We start from the raw sequence: 21,193 nt of genomic DNA on the forward strand, positions 1-21,193 counted from the left end.
AGACATAAATAAGACAAAGACCAAAGTAATAGGCTCACCGTTACAAGCAATTTCCAGCCCAACAGCACTCACCATTATTAATGGGCAAATTGAACACCAAGTACCTGCGACCGCACATGCACAGTCAAACGTGGAAATCTGGAACTTGCCGTTCTTGATTCCCTGCTGAACTGACAGCTTCGTGTTAAAGGGATATCGCAGGCAGGAATCAATGGACCAACGGGAACTTGCTCTCCTGCCCAGCGGGAAACTAACTAATCTCTCCAGGAAAAAGGTACGCTGAGTTAGCTCAGGTCTAAACGAACTTTTAACGGCGTGGAAAGTATTCATGACTGCCAAAAAACCACTCTGGCACTGAAAATTAATTTTTAAAAATGTGGAGTCTCATTGGACATTTAAAAAAAAATTCACATTTTATTTTTTTACTTTTTCTTTCTGTCCCTTTTATCTCAGCCTTTTAATCTTACTCTCTCTTTATTTCGCTTTCTCTATCTGATTTTGCAGTACATTTTACTAATCTTATCTGACACTTCCTGGTTCTTACTCTGCATGGTTTGTGAATGAGATTCACTTCCTGGATATCAGAGTGTGTCTTGCTTCAAGCTGATTGGTGGAAGGGACAGAGATCCTTTCCCCACTTACACAGCCTGGAAAAGAACACTGCAGCTTTTTGAACTCTCATTTGAAGTAAGTTGCCGCCAAAAAGACTGCGGTACTTCAGTGGGTGAGTTCAAATCTAAGGAGCAGCGGGCATCGTTGGTTCGCCGCTCAGTTCAATTTCTGGGCCAATAGATTGGGAAAAAAGCTAATTTTGAGGGGAAGGCAAACTGGAAAACAATTTTGACAGACAAAGAGATTGAACTGCAGTGGGAAATATTTAGAAAGGTGATCAATAGAATTTAGCAGATACCTATTGTGCTAAAAAACAAGAGCAAGCTAGCCAATAATGAAACGTCATGGATGAATAAAGAGATAAGGGTAAAATTGAAACTAAAAGAAAAGGCATACACTAAGTACATAGACAGTAAAGGAGAGGATGACAAAAGGGAATACAAAAAGGATAGGAAAGAAGCCAAAAAACGATTGGGAAGGGAAACTACGAAAATAAATTATCAAGGAATGTGAAAAGAAAGCGTAGGGGAACACCTAGGCAATATCGACCATAACCATAACAAGGTTTAAGATAAAGATTGAGAAGGACATAAGTAAGACAAAAACATAAGTAATAAGTTGGAAAAAAGCTGATTTTAAGGGGATGAGAATGGAACTAGGGAAAATAAACTGGAAAATTTACTGACAAACAAAGAAATAGAGCAGCAGTTGGAAACATTTAAAATGGTGATCAGGAGAAATATATCCCACTAAAAAGCAACAACAAACTAACCAGTCACACACCATGGATGAATAAAGAAATAAGGGCAAAATTGAAACTAAAGAAAAAGGCATATATATACTAAGTATTTGGACAACAAAAGAGAGGATGATAAAAGGGAATATGAAAAGGTTAGGAAAGAAGTCAAAAAAGACAAAGAGAAACTACGAAATTAAGCTATCAATGAATAGAAATAGTAAAGTATTCTATAGACTAACAAAAGAAAAATCAGGATAGGGATAGGGTCACTAAGGGATGCACAAGGTAAGCTCACAGGTAATGGCAACAAAATGGCAAAAATATTGAATAGTTACTTTGCCTCAGTATTTACCATGGAAACGAACAAAGTAGACAAGGCATTAGAAGAAGAGATCAAAAAAGATATAAAGATATTTAAACTAGAAAGGGGGGAGATAATTGATCAACTAATCAGACTTGGAGAGGATAAAACCCCTGGTCCGGATGGATTGCATCCACACATATTAAAAAAAAGTTAGGGAAGAGATAACAGAGGCACTATTACATATATATGTATATTAAAAATCATTAGAAAGGAGCTGGCAGACATAAAATGTGATTCCTATATTTAAGAAGGGAGATAGAACAAGTCCAGGGAACTGTAGACCAGTTAGCTTAACGTCGGTGGTATGAAAGATATTGAAATCTTTACTGAAAGATGCAATATTAAAATATCTAGAAATCAAAAATATAATAGCACGGATTTCAAAAGGGACCAACCTTATTGAATTCTTTAAAGGAGTAACAGAAAGAGTAGACAAGGGTAATGTAGTAAATGTAATATATTTGGATTTTCAAAAAGCCTTCGATAAGGTACCGCATAATAGACTCATGACTAAGGTCAGAGCATGTGGAGTCAGGGGACAAGTAGCAGAATGGATAGCAAGCTGGCTACAAAACAGAAAACAGAGTAGGGGTTAAGGGTAGCTACACAGACTGGCAAAAGGTGGGAAGTGGTGTTCCACAGGGATTGGTGCTGGGACCACTGTTGTTCACAATTTACATAAACAATTTGGATGTGGGAATCAGAAGTACAATTTCAAAATTTGCTGATGACACCAAATTGGGGGGTATAGCTAATACTGAGGAAGAATGCAACAAAATACAAGAAGTCATTAATAAACATGCAGAATGAGTGTGTAATTGGCAAATTAATTTCAATATAGATAAGTGTGAGGTGGTGCATTTTGGTAGGAAGAATAAAAAGGCCACATACTACTTGGATAATAAGATTCTAAATGAGGTAGAGGAGCAAAGAGATCTAGGGGTACAGATACACAAATCACTAAAAGTAACGATGCAGGTTAATAAGGCCATTTAAAAAAAAAGAAAACCAAGTACTGTGGTTCATTTCTAGAGGGATAGAATTGAAAAGCAGAGAAGTTATGTTAAACTTGTATAGAACCTTGGCTAGACCACATTTGGCGTATTCAGTTCTGGATCTCCATATTATAAAAAGGATATAGAGGCACTGGAGAAGGTGCGAGAAAGATTCACAAGGATGATACCAGAACTGAGAGGATATCCTTATCAGGAAAGGCTGAACATGCGGGGGCTCTTCTCTAGAAAAGCGAAGGCTGAGAGGTGACCTAATGGAGGTCTTTAAGATTAGACGATGAGAAAATATTTCCACTGGTGGGGGAGTCCAAAAGTCGAAGTCCAATAGGGAATTCAGGAGAGACTTCTTTACCCAAAGAATGGTAAGAATGTGGAACCTGCTGCCACAAGGAGTAGTTAAGGTGAATAGCATAGATGCATTTAAAGAGTAGCCAGATAAGCATATGAAGGAGAAACGAATAGTAGGATATGCTGATAGAGTTAAATGAAGAGGGGTAGTATGCCAGCATAGACCAGTTGGGCCGAATGGCCTGTTTCTGTGCTGTAGACTCTATGCATGAGAAAGATAAACAATATTTAATGAGAAATTCACCAATTAAGCAGGTACTCTAAGCAATAATAGATGGATTTTAAGGTAGATATATATACTAGGACAAGAAACATGAAACGTGTATAGGATGAAAGGATGTTCATTAGCAATGGTGGAAAAGAAAAAAAGAAATTGGATGTGATTAATGATTATCAAAAGTTACCAGTTAATGTGAAGCTGTTATCAACAAAACTAACCAACTTCTAGAATGGATCTAAAGGGCATTTAATTATAAGTAAAAACAAGTTACTCCAACTTTGCATATTTCAGGACTGGGCACCATGGCCATTTTTCCCTTGGCAAGCCCAGAGGTGCTGAGGCCAGTTGTAACATTCCAACTGCCATAGGTTTGAGATCGGGTAACTCAAACATACCAACCTTCCTGGTCTGTCTGGCTTTGCGCCATATCATGCGTAACCTGCAAAATCCTTTGTTTAGAAACACTGAAACTAATTTCATTACAATTCCAAAAAAAAAAATCACATTTTAATCATTATTCTCTTCATCTTACCCTCAAAGGTAAACATTTTTGTGACTACAAATAATTTAAACAATAATTATTTGGGGGTAGAAGTCAGCTTCTGCTTAGATTTACTTCTATATATTGTGATATTTGTTTTTGTTGTTTTTGTGCCTGTGTTAACTGCATGCAAAACTATGGATGAGTTTGTTTTAACAAAGTATGGAATAAATATCTTTGTGAAAAATTATAGTAATTATGTTACTAAGAAGTTTCATATTGAAAAATGTGCCCAAACACAAAGGCATATTTAATGCAAAACAGATAGCAAAAGAAGACCTCAATTTAATTTCTGCATAAAACATTCAGTGCTTTGCAATGCAAAATGAGCCCAAAACCCAGTGTGGATTATATGCCAATATGTGCAGAAATATAATGGTACTGTTACACGGGACCACTGGAATTATCTGTTGTTATCAGTCCTCAGTTAAACCAAAAATATAAAAGTTGTCTTCTGTACAATTAAATTCTAAGACTAATAGAAATTTCTTCTTTATAGGGTGCCAACAAAACAGGAACGAATAGCAGAAGCAAAACGTTTAGAAACACGGAGTAAGAATTTGAAACTTTCCAAACATGACATTAATGTGTAAGTCTATACATTTCAATTAATGAAACATGGCTTTTAAAATATCCCTAACAGTTGTATTTTTTTAAAAAAGGTTTAGCAATGAAAATGTGTGTTGAGCAGTACTGGAGTAGCAATCAAGCTTAAATGTGATGGGAGGTGAATTTCCTTGTTGTTTTCGGCATATTTCCAGTGCATAATTGTGGTAAATAAATTTTTGTGGCAGCAAAATTGGGCAGAAGCCGTTTCCACCAGCTTTCCACCATAAAATTGCTCCTCCTCAGTTCCCTTGCATTTTTGGCCCTTCCTGCGATCCGCTCACTGAGTCTTGAGTACCCTCATTTACATATTATAATGAGGGGCAGAGGCACTGAGTTTCCTGCTTTTACATTCGCAATTCACTCAGAGTAACTTAAACTAAGAATTATAAATCGCAGCTGTTGCAAAGGTCAGCTGAGACAAGCAGAAATGAGAAACTTCTGAGCCTGGAGAGTTTCATTAGTGATTTCTGCAGCTGGGAAACACTTATTGTGTAGATTTTCTTTTGCCATTCTGCCTACAGAGCTGAACTTACTTCTCTATGCTTCTGATAGTGTCAGACCATTGGCAGATTTTCACCCACATTTTCCCACCCTTCCCCCTTCCCCATCTGTATTCAGGGCTTCTCTGGTACAGATATGACATTCCCCACGGGCAAACCCTTGGTACCATTATCATGGAGGAGGAGCAACAGAGGATGAAGCAAAAGAGAGTCAGGCAGCATTTTATAGAGATGCATCCCACCAGATAATATCCCTCCATAGAATATATGAGGATGTTACAGAGAAGATTTGTATAAGAAGAATGCATTTCACCAAAGAGGCAATAGGGTAGCTCTGTCACCTACTGAATGAGGACTTGCAGCCACATTCATCTACCCACACTTTTCTATCTGTGGCTATGAAGGTGAGCACTGCACTCAACATTAATGGCACTGTCTCATTTCAGCCAGGTGATATTCCTAATTTCAGCTAGGTAGCAGCATGGGCATGTATTCATCAGGTCATTGGTGCACTTCACAGGAGAACTGGTGAATTCATCCCCTTTGACACCACAAGGCAACAGCGAGATAGAGCTTGTAGTGGTGATTTTCGATCATCAACTACTCAGACACATCGGTAAGGCTTGATCGATCGTTTATTTGAGCGTACGCAAGGAGAGACCCCTCTTAGTTTCCCAAGGGGAGAACTCTACTCATTCTGAACAAGTTACAACATTTATGCATCCCGGTTTCCTGTCTTCACGTTCCAAGGGGCGGTCCCTTATTACATGAGCTCACAATCTAATCCTATCATATGTTGCATGGTACTACCCCCGCCCCCCGCTGCGAGCACGAATATACATCAGACATATCCTGTTATCTCAACCGCCTTGCGGTTGCGCAGCCTGTTCCAACTGTCGTGCTCAGTCTCTTCACATTGTGATCTTTAATAAGATTATACATCCCCCTTTTGGGAATTGCCTACCAACCACACTCCGCCCATTGTGTTCTTATCAAACAAGCTTGTTATGTAGTTAGTGTAATTGCTTGAAGGCCAGACACAACTACACCGCAGGGTTCGTAAACAATGTCTAATAGCTTCTGCAAGCAAACATTAACTTCTGCAAATTGACTAACTTCTTCATTCCTAATTTAATCTAATTCTAACTTCTGCAAATTCGGCAAAACTCCCTAACTTTGGAACTGTAAATCTGCTGCAACAGGGCTGTACAGTTTTGAGGTTGTTGGGTGCACCTTCGTGGTGTTGCATGCTTCCATAGAACACACAACAACAACTTGCATTTATATAGCGCCTTCAATGTAGTAAAACATCCCAAGGCGCTTCACAGGAGTGTAGTCAGACAAAAATTGACACCGAACCAAAGAAGGAGAGATTAGACCTTAGGACAATTGACAAAAGCTTGGTCAAAGAGGTAGGTTTTAATGAGCGTCATAAAGGACGAGAGAGAGGTGGCGAGGTATAAGGAGGGAATTCGAGAGTTTGGGACCTAGACAGCTGAAGGACGGCTGCTAATGGTGAGATGAAGGAAATCAGGGATGCAGAAGAGGTAGGAACGCAGAGTTCTCGAGTCTGTCTGGAGGTAACAAAAGCATGGATGATGGTTAAAGCAGCAGATGGGCAGTGGCAGGGGTGGAGACGGGTGATATTACGGAGGTGGAAGTAGGCGGTCTTAGTAATGAAGAGGATATGGGGTCGGAAGCTCAGCTCACGGTCAAATAGGACGCCGAGGTTGCGAACAGTCTGGTTCAGCCTGAGACAGTGATGAGGGAGAAGGATAGTATCGGTGGCTGGAGAATGGAGTTATAGCAGAGGTCGAAGACAGCGGCCTCAGTCTTCCCAATGTTTAATTGGAGGAATTTTCTGCTCATCCAACCTTTCAATTACCCGAACAGGAAGGATTTCCACTCCTGCAATGTACAGATTGTGTGTGACAACATCCTAAGTATCCTCCATGTCAACATCTGATATGCTGGAAGTTTTCACGATGCATTCATCCGTCGAAATTTGGCCCTCCCTCACCTCGTCAGGGAAGAAATTCAGCTCATCAGATGGTTTCTGGGTGACAAAGCATAATCCCCTGTTCCTGTGGATAATGACCCCACTAAATGTGGCCCAAATAGCAGTAGAGGAGAGCCACAATGAGGCACATGTCTTTACAACATCGATCAAGGTGACCTTTTGTTGCCTGGACAGGTCAGGAGGGACTTTGCAATATGTTGCAAATCATTGCGTCATGCATATTTGTAGCCTACTTTGTCCTTCATAACCTCCTCATACAAAAAGTGCTGGTCTTTGACATTGCTGACAAGGAGGCTCTGGAGGCACAGCTACATGGAGGACAGCATTATGGTAACCTGGACTCTGAGGACTCCGGTGACTGCTGCAAAGAGCATCAGAGAACCTCTTATCACTGAAGTCTTCTCTTCTGTGTAATACAGTCTACCTTTGATATCACAGCAGTACCTCGTTCTCCCCCATTTTCTAACAGAGATATTCCTTCAATCTGTTATCCATCCTGCAGCATGACAATACCACAGCTCTCTTTGCTCCTACATGAGTGTGCCAGTAATAATCACCTGAATGAATAAGTCAGCAACAAATATGCAAACCCCTGGTTCAGCCTCATCTTTGCTCTCATAAGTCCAAGGGGTGTAGACTTTAACGTTTATGGAGGACAACTGGATTAGCCATACGTCGCCAAATCTGGCTGGACCACATCAAGCACTATCGAGCCATGCTGTCCTCTGCCAAAACTGCTCACTACTCTAGGATCATTCTGGAATGCAAAGGTAACACCCAGCTTCTTTTCTCCACTACCAACCGTCTCCTTAAACCCCTCTCCCCTGACCTGTGCACCCTCGCCTCCAACAAGTGCGAGGAGCTCATGGACTTCTTTGTCAGTAAGATTGAGGCCATCCGTTCAGCTGCCTCTGCCATATTCCTCCCTTGCCCACCAATTCAAGGTTCCCCTCACCGTAGCTCTGAACTTGCATCTTTCACTAGTTTCCCTCCTATCGTCATGCTCCCTCTGAGCTCATCTTGTCCATGTGATCTACCTCCTGATCTCTCGACCCTATTCCCACTAAACTGCTGGACACCCAACTTCCCTTACTGGCTTCCATTCTAGCTGATATTGTAAATGGTTCCCTATCCTCTGGTACTGCACCCCTCCTTTCAAATCTGCCGTCATCACTCCCCTCCTCAAAAAAGAAATACCCTCTGCCCTTGCAAACTACCACCTCATCCCCAACCTCCCTTTCCTCTCCAAAATCCTTGAAAGTGTTGTCGCCTCCCAAATCCACGCCCATCTTTCCCACAACTCCAGAGTTTGAATCCTTCTGTCTTGTCAGACTGCTTGTCTGACATCCAGTCTAGGTTGAGCTTCAATTTCCTCCAATTAAATATTGAGAAGACCGAAGCCATTGTCTTTGGCTCCCACTACAAACTCCGTTCCCTCTCCACCAATTCCATTCCTCTCCCTGGCCACTGTCTCAGGCTGAACCAGACTGCCAGGAACCTCGGCGCCCTATTTGACTCTGAGCTGAGATTTCGACCCCATCGTCCCTTCATCACAAAAACGGCCTACTTCCACCTCTGCAAAATCGCCCGTCTCCACCCCTGCTAAATCCAGCTTGTCTGCTGCTGAAATCCTCATCCACGCTTTTACCTCCAGACTAGACTATTCCAGTGCTCTCCAGGCCGGCCTCCCATCTTCCACCCTCCATAAACTTGAGCTCATCCAAAACTCTGCAGCCCATATCCTAATCCACACCAAGTTCCGCTCACACATTACCCTTGTGCTCGCTAATCCACATTGGCTCCCGGTCCACCAACACCTTGATTTTAAAATTCTCATGCTCGTGTTCAAATCCCTCCATGGCCTTGCCCCTCTCTATCTCTGTAACCTCTTTCTGCCCTACAACCCTCCAAGAATTCTGCGTTCCTCCAATTCTGGCCTTTTGTGCATCCCTCACTCCCTTCACCCCACCATTGGCGGCCCTGGCCTTGAGCCATTAAGCCCTAAACTCTGGAATTCTCTCCCTAAACCTCTCCACCTCTCTCTCTGTCTTTAAGACCCTCCTTAAAACCCACCTCTTTAACCCCTTTGGTCACCCATCCTAATAAATCTTTTGTCTGATTATGCTCCTATGCATTAAAGGCACCATATAAATACTTGTTCTTCTTCTTGTGCTGCTTCTTCTTCTTGTGCTTCTCCTAGATGCAACCTGAGGGCCAGTCTTGCGAGAGGTGGTTGGCTGCTCACGTTGTACGAAAGGGTCACTGGGGCTGAAGTAGCCGCCTTCTCATGGCGATTTGTTTCTGGCAGGGGACCACCACTGGCTGTATTTCTGGAGCTTGTTCCAGGAAGCCTTGGTTTGCCTCCACATTCCACTGTTGTTGTACTCTGAGGGGGATGGCCAGAGGCTAGGCACATGCTGCTGTCCTGAGAGATTACTGCGTCAGGCAGGTGGATTCTAGCCGTCGCCATTCCATTGATCCCGGATCAGCGGGATGACTGGTCTTTTGGCAGCTGTCAGATCCTGAAAGCCCTGAGTGACAGCAGCATTCATTGCAGCTGCCGTGGTCTGCAAAGGCTATGGGCCCTGACAACATCCCGGCTGTAGTGCTGAGACTTGTGCTCCAGATCCAGCTGCGTCTCTAGCCAAGCTGTTCCAGTACAGGTACAACACTGGCATCTACTCGACAATGTGGAAAATTGCCCAGGTATGACCTGTCCACAAAAAGCAGGACAAATCCAATCTGGCCAATTACCGCCCCATCAGTCTACTCTCGATCATCAGCAAAGTGATGGAAGGTGTCATCGACAGTGCTATCAAGCGGCACTTACTCACCAATAACCTGCTCACTGATGCTCAGTTTGGGTTCTACGAGGACCACTCGGCTCCAGACCTCATTACAGCCTTGGTCCAAACATGGACAAAAGAGCTGAATTCCAGAGGTGAGGTGAGAGTGACTACCCTTGACATCAAGGCAGCATTTGACCGAGTGTGGCACCAAGGAGCCCTAGTAAAATTGAAGTCAATGGGAATCGGGGAAATCTCTCCAGTGGCTGGAGTCATACCTACCACAAAGGAAGATGATAGTAGTTGTTGGTGGCCAATTATCTCAGCCCCAAGACATTGCTGCAGGAGTTCCTCGAGGCAGTGTCCGAGGCCCAACCATCTTCAGCTGCTTCATCAATGAACCTTCCCTCCATCATAAGGTCAGAAATGGGGATGTTCGCTGATGATTGCACAGTGTTCAGTTCCATTCGCAACCCCTCAGATAATGAAGCAGTCCGAGCCCGCAAGCATCAAGACCTGGACAACATCCAGGCTTGGGCTCATAAGTGGCAAGTAACATTCACGCCAGACAAGTGCCAGGCAATGACCATCTCCAACAAGAAAGAGTCTAACCACCTCCCCTTGACATTCAATGGCTTTACCATCGGCAAATCCCCCACCATCAACATCCTGGGGGTCACCATTGACCAGAAACTTAACTGGCCAGCCATATAAATACTGTGACCACAAGAGCAGGTCAGAGGCTGGGTATTCTGCGGCGAGTGACTCACCTCCTGACTCCCCAAAGCCTTTCCACCATCTACAAGGCACACGTCAGGAGTGTGATGGAATACTCTCCACTTGCCTGGATGAGTGCAGCTCCAACAACACTCAAGATTGGCACCACATCTACCACCTTAAACATTCACTCCCTTCACCACCGGCACACAGTGGTTGCAGTGTGTACCATCCACAGGATGCACTGCAGCAACTCGCCAAGCTTCTTCGACAGCACCTCCCAAACCCGCGACCTCTACCACCTAGAAGGACAAGAGCAGCAGGCACATGGGAACAACACCACTTGCACGTTCCCCTCTAAGTCACACACCATCCCGACTTGGAAATATATCGCCGTTCCTTCATCGTCGCTGGGTCAAAATCCTGGAACTCCCTTCCTAACAGCACTGTGGGAGAACCTTCACCACATGGACTGCAGCGGTTCAAGAATGCAGCTCACCACCACCTTCTCAAGGGCAATTAGGGATGGGCAATAAATGCTTGCCTCGCCAGCGATGCACACATCCCATGAACGAATAAAAAAAATGCAAGGTGCTTTCTATTCTCTCCCCAGTGTCCTCCAGATCTGTAGTCTGTACTTCTATGGAGGTGGAAGCACCAACTGGTCCTTGGCTGTTTCATAGGTGGGGCCTGCTGCAGATTCCAGTGAAGCTGCCACACGATTCAGTAGTTGGCACAAACGAGAGCTGTAGACTCGAGTGGCACCCATCAGTTGCCACTGACCTCAGAGCCTGCATATAGTTAGTATGTTCCTCGAGCATACTTAATTTCAAGTAAGTACCCATGAGTTCTTGGTCTCACGACTCAAACTGTAGGCATCCTTCTCCTTGGCCTCCGTTGGGAAGGTGGCACATCCTCACATATTTCCCATTCCTCTGGCTTCCTCATGTGAATCACCCAGTCCCACACCCACACTACTACTATCTAATTCCCCATGTGTGACAGTATCTGACCTGGTGCATTAGAGTGAAGAAACAAATGACGCAGGGGGTGAGTTGGAGGGGGTTGGGGCGGGAACATGGGACAGGAGGTCTCTGCAGGAAGTCATGGGTGGGCTTGAGTCTGAATTCATCTCCTCCTTCTCCCTCTTCATCTTCATCCTCCTCATCTTCTACCTCATCATCATCATAGTTTACAAGGAGGTAGCTCTGTCTCTGATGTTCTTCCTCCTCACCATCATCTTTCTCCTCCTGTGCTCCCCATTACTGTACTGGATTTGCAAGAAAGGAGGGTAGAAGCTAAGAATGGGTGAGCATCTCCCCTTTGGGATTAAGGGCACAGAGAAAATGGTGGAAGCTTGTGTTTGGACGTTCACCGGGATGCCAGGGCGACAGTGTAGGTGTTCAGTGGCTCACTTCCTACTAGCAATATGCCCCCAATCTTACTATTTCCCATCGCAATAGCAGAGTATCTTCCCATGAACTCTTTGGCCTTCTCTCCATTGGGGCGTGAGATGTTTAAAGGTTGTGTGCCGCCTCTGGTGGTCTGCCTGTTGTGGGCATTGGGTGCCAATTTGTCCTGCAAGAAGATTGAGTAAATGAGGGGAAGGATAGCTGTTGAGGAATGTGTGCCAAATGGCACAGGAGAGCTGAAGTAAGAGATGTGGGAGTATAAGCTTGTTAAAGTAGAGACAGGGATTTTTAGTGTAGTGCACGTAAATAATTGCTATTGGGGGAAATGGATAGCCGTAGTGCAGGATCTGAAGTTAGAGCCTTCATTAACCAGACTGCATTCTGGAGGGTAAGTTGCACAAGTGTTCCTATTAAAGGGTGAAAAGTGTGCTGATACCCAGGGTTGGCAAGGAAGAAAAGGGAGAGTGTCTAGTACTTTTTATCGTGCTTGTTCTGCTGTACTGCAGTACTGGTTGACAGTCCTGGAGGTGAGAGAGTTGGTGCTCAGTGTCAGTCTTACTTCCCTCCAGGTGGTACAGATTGACATTTCTGGCAGATTTGCTGCCACGGATATCCAGAATTCTGTACCACCTAATGTCAATTTCCTCAAGGAGAGTTTGCAGGTCAGAGTCTGTGAAAAGATGGTATCTTTTTCTGTGCCTCCGTGCATTGCCCTGCAGTCTTGTTTGGCTGTCTGTGCCAGCTGCCTTAATAGACATTCTCGAAAAGTATCAGAAAAAGATTGATGAGATGTGCAGCAAAGTTAGTTGAGAGTCAAATGAGTGAGCCAAGTACATAGAAACATAGAAAATAGGAGCAGGAGTAGGCCCTTCGAGCCTGCTCCGCCATTCGATATGATCATGGCTGATCCTCTATCTCAATACCATATTCCTGCTCCCTCCCCATACCCCTTGATGCCTTTGTGTCTAGAAATCTATCTAGCTCCTTCTTAAAAATATAGTCAGTGACTTGGCCTCCACAGCCTTCTGAGGTAGAGACTTCCACAGGTCACCATCCTCTGAGTGAAGAAATTTCTCCTCATCTCAGTCCTAAATGTCCTACCCTGTATCCTGAGACTGTGACCCCTCGTTCTGGACCCACCGCCACCAGCCAGGGAAAAATCCTCCTTGCTTCCAGTCTGTCTAGCCCTGTCAGAATTTTATACGTTTCAATAAGATCCCCTCTCATTCTTCTAAACTCGAGTGAATACAGACTGAATCGACCCAATCTCTCCTCATATGACAGTCCTGCCATCCCAGGAATCAGTCTGGTGAACCTTCGCTGCACTCCCTCTGTGGCAAGTATATCCTTTCTTGGGTAAGGAGACCAAAACCGCACACAATACTCCAGGTGTGGTCTCACCAAGGCCCTGTAAAACTGCAGTAAGACATCCTTGCTCCTGTACTCAAATCCTCTTGCAATGAAGGCCAACATACCATTTGCCTTCCTAACTGCTTGCTGCACCGGCCTGTTTGCTTTCAGTGACTGGTGTACAAGGACACCCAGATCCCTTTGTACATCAACATTTACCAATTTATCACCATTTAAGTAATACTCTGCATTTCTGTTTTTCCTTCCGAAGTGAATAACTTCACATTTATACACATTATACTGCATCTGCCATGTATTTCCCCACTCACTCAACTTGTCTAAATTGCCTTGAAGCCTCTTTACATCCTCCTCACAACTCACGATCCCACCTAGTTTTGTGTCATCAGCAAACTTGGAAATATTACATTTAGTTCCCTCATCCAAATCATTGATATATATTGTGAATAGCTGGGGCCTAAGAACTGATCCCTGTGGTACTCCACTAGTCACCGCCTGCCACCCCGAAAAAGACCCATTTATTCCTACTCTCCGTTTCCTGTCTATCAACCAATTTTCAATCAATGCCAGTATATTACCACCTTAAATGTGCTTAAATTTTGCATACTAACCTCTTAAGTGGGACTTTATCAAAGGCCTTCTGAAAATCCAAATAAACCACATCCACTGGTTCTCCCTTATCTATTCTACCAGTTACATCCTCAAAAAAACTCCAGTAGGTTGTCAAACACAATTTCCCTTTCATAAATCCATGTTGACTTTGTCTAATCCCTTTGATATTTTCTAAGTGTCCTGTTATCTCATCATTTATAATAGACTCTAGCATTTTCCCGGTCTGTAGTTCCCTGTTTTCTCTCTCCCTCCATTTTTAAATAGTGGGGTTACATTTGCCACCCTCCAATCTGCAGGAACCATTCCATAATCTATAGAATTTTGGAAGATGACAACTAATGCATCCACTATTTCCGTGGCTCCCTCTTTTAATCTGCATCCCAGAGGACTATCAGGCCCTGGGGATTTCAGCTTTCAATCCCATTAATTTCTCCAGCACTTTTTTTTACTAATACTAATTTCCTTTAATTCCTCCTTCTCACTAGTCCCTTGGTTCCCTAGCATTTCTGGGAAGTTATTTATGTCCTCTTCTGTGAAGACAGAACCAAAGTATTTGTTTAATTGCTCTGCCATTTCCTCATTCCCCATTATAAATTTTCCTGTTTCTGATTGTAAGGGACCTACATTTGTCTTCACTAATCTTTTTCTTTTTACATACTTGTAGAAGCTTTTACAGTCCACTTTTATGTTCCTTGCAAGTTTACTCTCATACTCTATTTTTTTCCCCTCTTAATCAATCTCTTGGTCCTTTTTTGCTGAATTCTAAACTGCTCCCAATCCTCAGGCTTGCTACTTTTTCTGGCAACTTTATATGACTCCTCTTTGGATCTAATACTATCCTTAATTTCTTTTGTTAGCCACAGTTGGGCTGCTTTTCCTTTTGTGTTTTTGCGCCAGAAAGGAATATATAATTGTTGCAATTCATGCATTCGTTCCTTAAATGTTAGCCATTGCCTATCTACTGTCATGCCTTTTAATGAAGCTTCCCAATCTATCATAGCCAACTCACTCCTCATACCTTCGTAGTTTCCTTTGTTTAGATTTAGGACCCTAGTTTCGGATTGGACTACTTCACTTTCCATCTTAATGAAGAATTCTATCATGTTATAGTCACTCTTCCCCAAAGGACCCCGCACAACAAGATTATTAATTAACCCCTTCTCATTGCACAATACCCAATCTAGGATAGCCTGTTCCCTAGTTGGCTCCTCAACATACTGGTCTAAAAAACCATCTCGTACACACTCCAGGAATTCATCCTCCACGGTATTAATGCTAATTTGGTTTGGCCAGTCTATATGTTCGTTAAAATCACCCATGATTACTGTAGTATCCTTGTTACATGCATCTCTAATTTCCTGTTTGATGCCATCCCCTACATTACCACTACTGTTTGGAGGCCTATAGACAACTTCCACCAGTGTTTCCTGTGTGTTAATTGCTATTAAAAGCTCCTTCCTTACCTGCTTGACCCCAGTTTGCTACTGCATTGTTCTGCCAGAACTGTCTTTTTAAAGGCTGCACTCTAATTTCCATGTATTCCAGCTGATCACATCTGTTTTACATGGGACTTGTGCCAGTGACTTCTCCACTGGATAAGCAAATGAGCTGAAACAGGAAACTTTTGTATAAATACCTCTCCGGACCACTGAGAAGTGCAAATCTTCTTGCATTGGCATAAAAGCGGTGGAATTCATTGTGTGGAAATTCACCCCCAATATATTTTTCATATTATAGCCAAGGCCACTGATTTGCAATTTTCACAGTGATAGAATCATAGAATACAATACCAAAATTCCAGAATCCCATGTAATAAAAACAAATTTTACTTGTTCAGTCATCATAAGTCAGTGTACCTAATTCTACAAGGATGAAATTGCAGAATGCATTCTGCAAAACACTGTTTAAGATCCAGGAATTCCATGTATTAGAAAAGAAATTTGACTTACTTAGTCACCATAAAACAGGACCCTGAATATAGCTGAAAATGATATTTGTTCCATAAGTCATTTAAAAACTATTTGGATGAAATTGGTTGGTGTCTTTTCTGTTCATAGCTTTTTAAATGACCATTCACAAATATTTTTAAAGTAATGCAATGAAAATTATTCTGAAGGGACACATATTGTTAGGATTGATCAAAGGTATTGAATTAGCTTCCTTCTAGCTTGTTTTGCTTAAATTCGCCTTAACTATTTTAAATACTATTTATTTACATACATATCAATTTTTTATTTCCCATAAGGAGTTCTTGTATGGAGAACAGTTCAGCACACAAACCTAGATGTTTCACTGTTGGCATAGATTAGCTCTGTATGGCTATTGGCAGACTTAAATGGAAGTGTGCTGTTTGCACCTGTTTTCTGTGGTCACTTCATTAGCATATTACAGGTGCCACCTTGGAACGTGTGCAGGGAACACACTAGTGGTGGCAACAGACAATTGTGTGTAAGTGAAATCTAAAGTGATGGGCACAATTAAAGGAGGGTGTCAAAAATTCTGAAAGCCTTTGGAAAGCCTCAAAAAGCTTCACAACCCATTATCGGCCTTTCCCAAGGCTGAACAGGTAGGGAATTAAAAAGAATCAGGCAAAAATGAAGGAAGAGTAGGCATGGGTTTGAAGACAACTGATGCAGCAGCCCAGCACCCAGTTCTTTGTTTGAAGGCTGCTGAAGTGGAGGTGGTTCAGCATGAGACATTTGCGAGGCAGGTAGCCCTGCCCATAGATCCGCATGCAGCACACCTAAAGGAGGAGAAACCAAATTCAAGGCTACAGCTGACCATTATTGGCATTAGATGTGCCAGCCTTATGTATCCTTGCAGCAGATGACATTGCTCTGCATCTGCCTCTCTGCTGACGCAGACCCTGAGAAAACAGTTCCCTCTGGTTATTACTAGGCAGGTGTGTGAGAGACCCTGCAGAAATGATTGCTGACATCTTGGCAGGTGCAGATAATTGAGCTACTCTGACAATTAATCACCCTCCCATTCCTTTTTTCATGTATTGCAATTGGGTGCTTCTGAAGAAGCATTCAACATTACGGTTAGTCAGACATTTGTGTATCTTCGTGGTGCCACTTGATCGCTGTTCAAGCTTCCTTTGGAAAGAGGAGCCTCCACCTGCACTGCCAAAGCGAGGTCTGGTCACATCCATCTGCAGGTATAGGTAATGGCAAGAGGTGCACAGAGCATTTTAGTGCAGCCTAACCTGCTTGGCATCTGCTCAAAGGTCCTCCTGTACCTTCAAACATGTAAGATAGGGTATTCTTATGGGGAACCAATTAGTGCCAGTCATAGTGCTAGGGACACACCAAACAAAACAACTGGTACAAAGTGCTTGCAAAAGTAAAGAAAAACGGTTAAGAAATGGCTGAATTACGCTTAACATTGCTATGTCTATCCATGACCTTCAATTTGGAGGTCATGGATAAGACCTTTGCGAGGCAGGTAGCCCTCTGTACCACGGCATGACATTCTGCCCACACATCAGCATGCAGCACACCTAAAGAAAGAGAAACCAAATTCGAGGCTACAGCTGACCATTATTGGCATTAGATGTGCCAGCCCTATGTTGCATAATATGGATGTTCATGTCACGTGGACATGATTAATATTTGACGTCCTGCATGCCAGAATAGCAGCAAATGTCCCCAAATCCACAAATTAATACTTTGATATGGGTGCTCCCACTGACCGCCACTGGTCCTGCCTACCAAAATCTTCAGCAGACAATCAGGAAGCATGGGACTTCGATACATCTTCCAATCCCAGCTGCTTAATTAACGTTCCAAAATTGGGCAGACCATGGTGGAAAACCTGGGCTGCAGTATCAAGCTTAATTTTTCCTTTGAAGTCTTCTTTAGTAGGCCTTTTTTTTGTAAACAAATGATTTCTTTTTGAGTGCAATAACATGTAAATAAATTAGTTTTGGTAAACCTACATGTTTTATGTTCAACTATTAAGTATGATCCATTGTTATGTTAGTTTGTTATAAATTATTTTGCATATACAACACATAAACCAAGTAATGCTTTGCAAGTGATTGCAATGTTTATCTTTGTTTCTACTTTCTGCATAACAACATTGGGTAACATTATAAAATAAAAGTATCTGAAAAGAGAGTTGCATCAATGAATTATTTATGTAAAACGCACTTTCATTTTTACAAATGATGATCAGTGGTTTTTCATTAAAAATTATTTGCTTGGCAACCAAAATTTGTGATGTTTGTTCAAATTTTGTGGCTGGCTTCCCTCGCATCTAGGGTGTCATTGACCAAGCACATGTTGCCATCAGGGCAACAGAATGTCAGCCAACAGCATTTGTGAACAGGAAGGGCTACCACACCATTAATTTCCAGCCAGTCCCAATCACAGAAATGGGGTCATGCAAGTTTGTGCAAGGTATTCAGATAGTTGTCATGATGCTTTTATCCTGTGACACTTAACCGTCACCGTTCCTTGACCCTCTCACCATACATGACAGGATGGCTGCTGTGGGACAAGGGATATCTCATACACACACGGCTCTTGACACCTATCCGCAACTACACCATGCCTGACCAATACAGATATAATCAAGGACAAAGTAGCCCGCTTGATTGGTACCCCATCCACCATCCTAAACATTCACTCCCTTCACCACTGGTGCACCGTGGCTGCAGTGTGTACCATCTACAGGATGCACTGCAGCAACTCGCCAAGGCTTCTTCGACAGCACCTCCCAAATCCGCGACCTCTACCATCTAGAAAGACCAGGGCAGCAGGCACATGGGAACAACACCACCTGCACATTCCCCTTCAAGTCACACACCATCCCAACTTGGAAATATATTGCCATTCCTTCATCGTCGCTGGGTCAAAATGCTGTGGAAGAACGTTCACCACATCGACTGCAGTGGTTCAAGAAGGAGGCTTATCACCACCTTCTCAAGGGCAATTAGGGATTGGCAATAAATGCTGGCCTTGCCAGTGACGCCCACATCCCATGAATGAATTTTTCAAAAAGCCATGGGACCACCCGGATGATTAATGAGCAGACTGTAGGACTGCTGAGGCAGAGGTTCAGGTGTCTGGGCAGATACTTGGTATAACTGCTTGTGACAGAAAAGCAGTTTTCTTTTCATGGCTGGGCCCTGTAGTCCTTGTATTTATCCTGATTAGCAAGCTGGAAGAGGACTTCGCTCTCCGGCGAGCTTTTTCCTTGTCTGTCCCTGCCACCAGTACCCGCTGCTGCTTTCTGGGGCCGAGTATTTCACCATGTGTAGACCCCTCTGGCTTACTATTTAGCCCATGCAGAGTGCCAGTGCGCTTTGGCGGGATGGAGTGCGTGACGGTGCATCCTTAGGAAGATTGTCCTCTTCCGTGGTGTTTTCTTCTGCTAAGTCCAGATGCTGAGAAGAACCTAGAAGAAAGAGAAAAGGGACAAGAGTTAGGATGGCACTGCAAGGCTGGACATTAGCAGGTAACAGTCATCAGAATGCAGGTTGAAGTTGTGTAGCGTACTGAATATTTGCTGAGCTGAATGAAGGGTGACAAGTAATATGCAGACATCCTGCTCAGATAAGCCGCCAGCCTCGCCTTCCCTAAAGCTTATGGCTTTGCCTCGGTTACTAATCTCCAGGGCGTCTTGTTCTGTTTGGGTGATGTCAGTTACTTCTCCCCCTGGCATAATGGACTGTTTTGTCCTGCAGACAGAGAGAGTGAGAGTTCGTGAGTGGCTGTTGAAAAGCTATGTAGGGCTTCTGCATATAGTGGATCCCTTGAAGAGTATAGAGATTGCCGGAGTAGAGTTAAGAGAGAAATCAGGAGGGCAAAAAGGGGACATGAGATTGCTTTGGCAGATAAGGCAAAGGAAAATCCAAAGAGCTTCTACAAATACATAAAGGGCAAAAGAGTAACTAGGGAGAGAGTAGGGCCTCTTAAGGATCAACAAGGTCATCTATGTGCGGAACCACAAGAGATGGGTGAGATCCTGAATGAATATTTCACATTGGTATTTACAGTTGAGAAAGGCATGGATGTTAGGGAACTTGGGGAAATAAATAGTGATGTCTTGAGGAGTGTACACATTACAGAGAGGGAGGTGCTGGAAGTCTTAACGCGCATCAAGGTAGATAAATCTCCGGGACCTGATGAAATGTATCCCAGGACGTTATGGGAGGTCAGGGAGGAAATTGCGGGTCCCCTAGCAGAGATATTTGAATCATCGACAGCGACAGGTGAGGTGCCTGAAGATTGGAGGGTAGCAAATGTTGTGCCTTTGTTTAAGAAGGGCGGCAGGGAAAAGCCTGGGAACTACAGACCGGTGAGCCTGACATCTGTAGTGGGTAAGTTGTTAGAGGGTATTCTGAGAGACAGGATCTACAGGCATTTGGAGAGGCAGGGACTGATTAGGAACAGTCAGCATGGTTTTGTGAGAGAAAAATCATGTCTCACGAATTTGATTGAGTTTTTTGAAGGGGTAACCAAGAAGATAGATGAGGGCTGTGCAGTAGACGTGGTCTACATGGACTTTAGCAAAGCCTTTGACAAGGTACTGCATGGTAGGTTGTTACATAAGGTTAAATCTCACGGGATCCAAGGTGAGGTAGCCAATTGGATACAAAATTGGCTTGACGACAGAAGACAGAGGGTAGTTGTAGAGGGTTGTTTTTCAGACTGGAGGCCTGTGACCAGCGGTGTGCCTCAGGGATCGGTGCTGGGTCCGCTGTTATTTGTTATTTATATTAATGATTTGGATGAGAATTTAGGAGGAATGGTTAGTAAGTTTGCAGATGATACCAAGATTGGTGGCATTGTGGACAGTGAAGAAGGTTATCTAGGATTGCAACGGGATCTTGATAAATTGGGCCAGTGGGCCGATGAATGGCAGATGGAATTTAATTTAGATAAATGTGAGGTGATGCATTTTGGGAGATCGAATCGGGCCAGGACCTACTCCGTTAATGGTCGGGCGTTGGGGAGAGTTATAGAACAAAGAGATCTATGAGTACAGGTTCATAGCTCCTTGAAAGTGGAGTCACAGGTGGATAGGGTGGTGAAGAAGGCATTCGGCATGCTTGGTTTCATTGGTCAGAACATTGAATACAGGGGTTGGGATGTCTTGTTGAAGTTGTACAAGACATTAGTAAGGCCACACTTGGAATACTGTGTACAGTTCTGGTCACCCTACTATAGAAAGGATATTATTAAACTAGAAAGAGTGCAGAAAAGATTTACTAGGATGCTACCGGGACTTGATGGTTTGACTTATAGGGAGAGGTTAGATAGACTGGGACTTTTTTCCCTGGAGAATAGGAGGTTAAGGGGTGATCTTATAGAAGTCTATAAA

The 21,193-nt window shown here is 43.4% G+C and overlaps 1 protein-coding gene across 1 annotated transcript in view; it reads left to right on the top strand.

The window, feature by feature from the left end:
* Positions 1–21,193, top strand: part of ttc29 (tetratricopeptide repeat domain 29) — a 413,904-nt gene that overhangs the window by 12,292 nt on the left and 380,419 nt on the right. The window contains exon 3 of the mRNA XM_067968048.1: positions 4,337–4,426. Within this exon, the coding sequence (XP_067824149.1) occupies positions 4,337–4,426 (90 nt within the window). The remainder of the gene's footprint in view (positions 1–4,336; positions 4,427–21,193) is intronic.

This window comes from Heptranchias perlo, chromosome 1 (assembly GCF_035084215.1).
Source record: "Heptranchias perlo isolate sHepPer1 chromosome 1, sHepPer1.hap1, whole genome shotgun sequence".
Lineage (NCBI taxonomy): Eukaryota > Metazoa > Chordata > Chondrichthyes > Hexanchiformes > Hexanchidae > Heptranchias > Heptranchias perlo.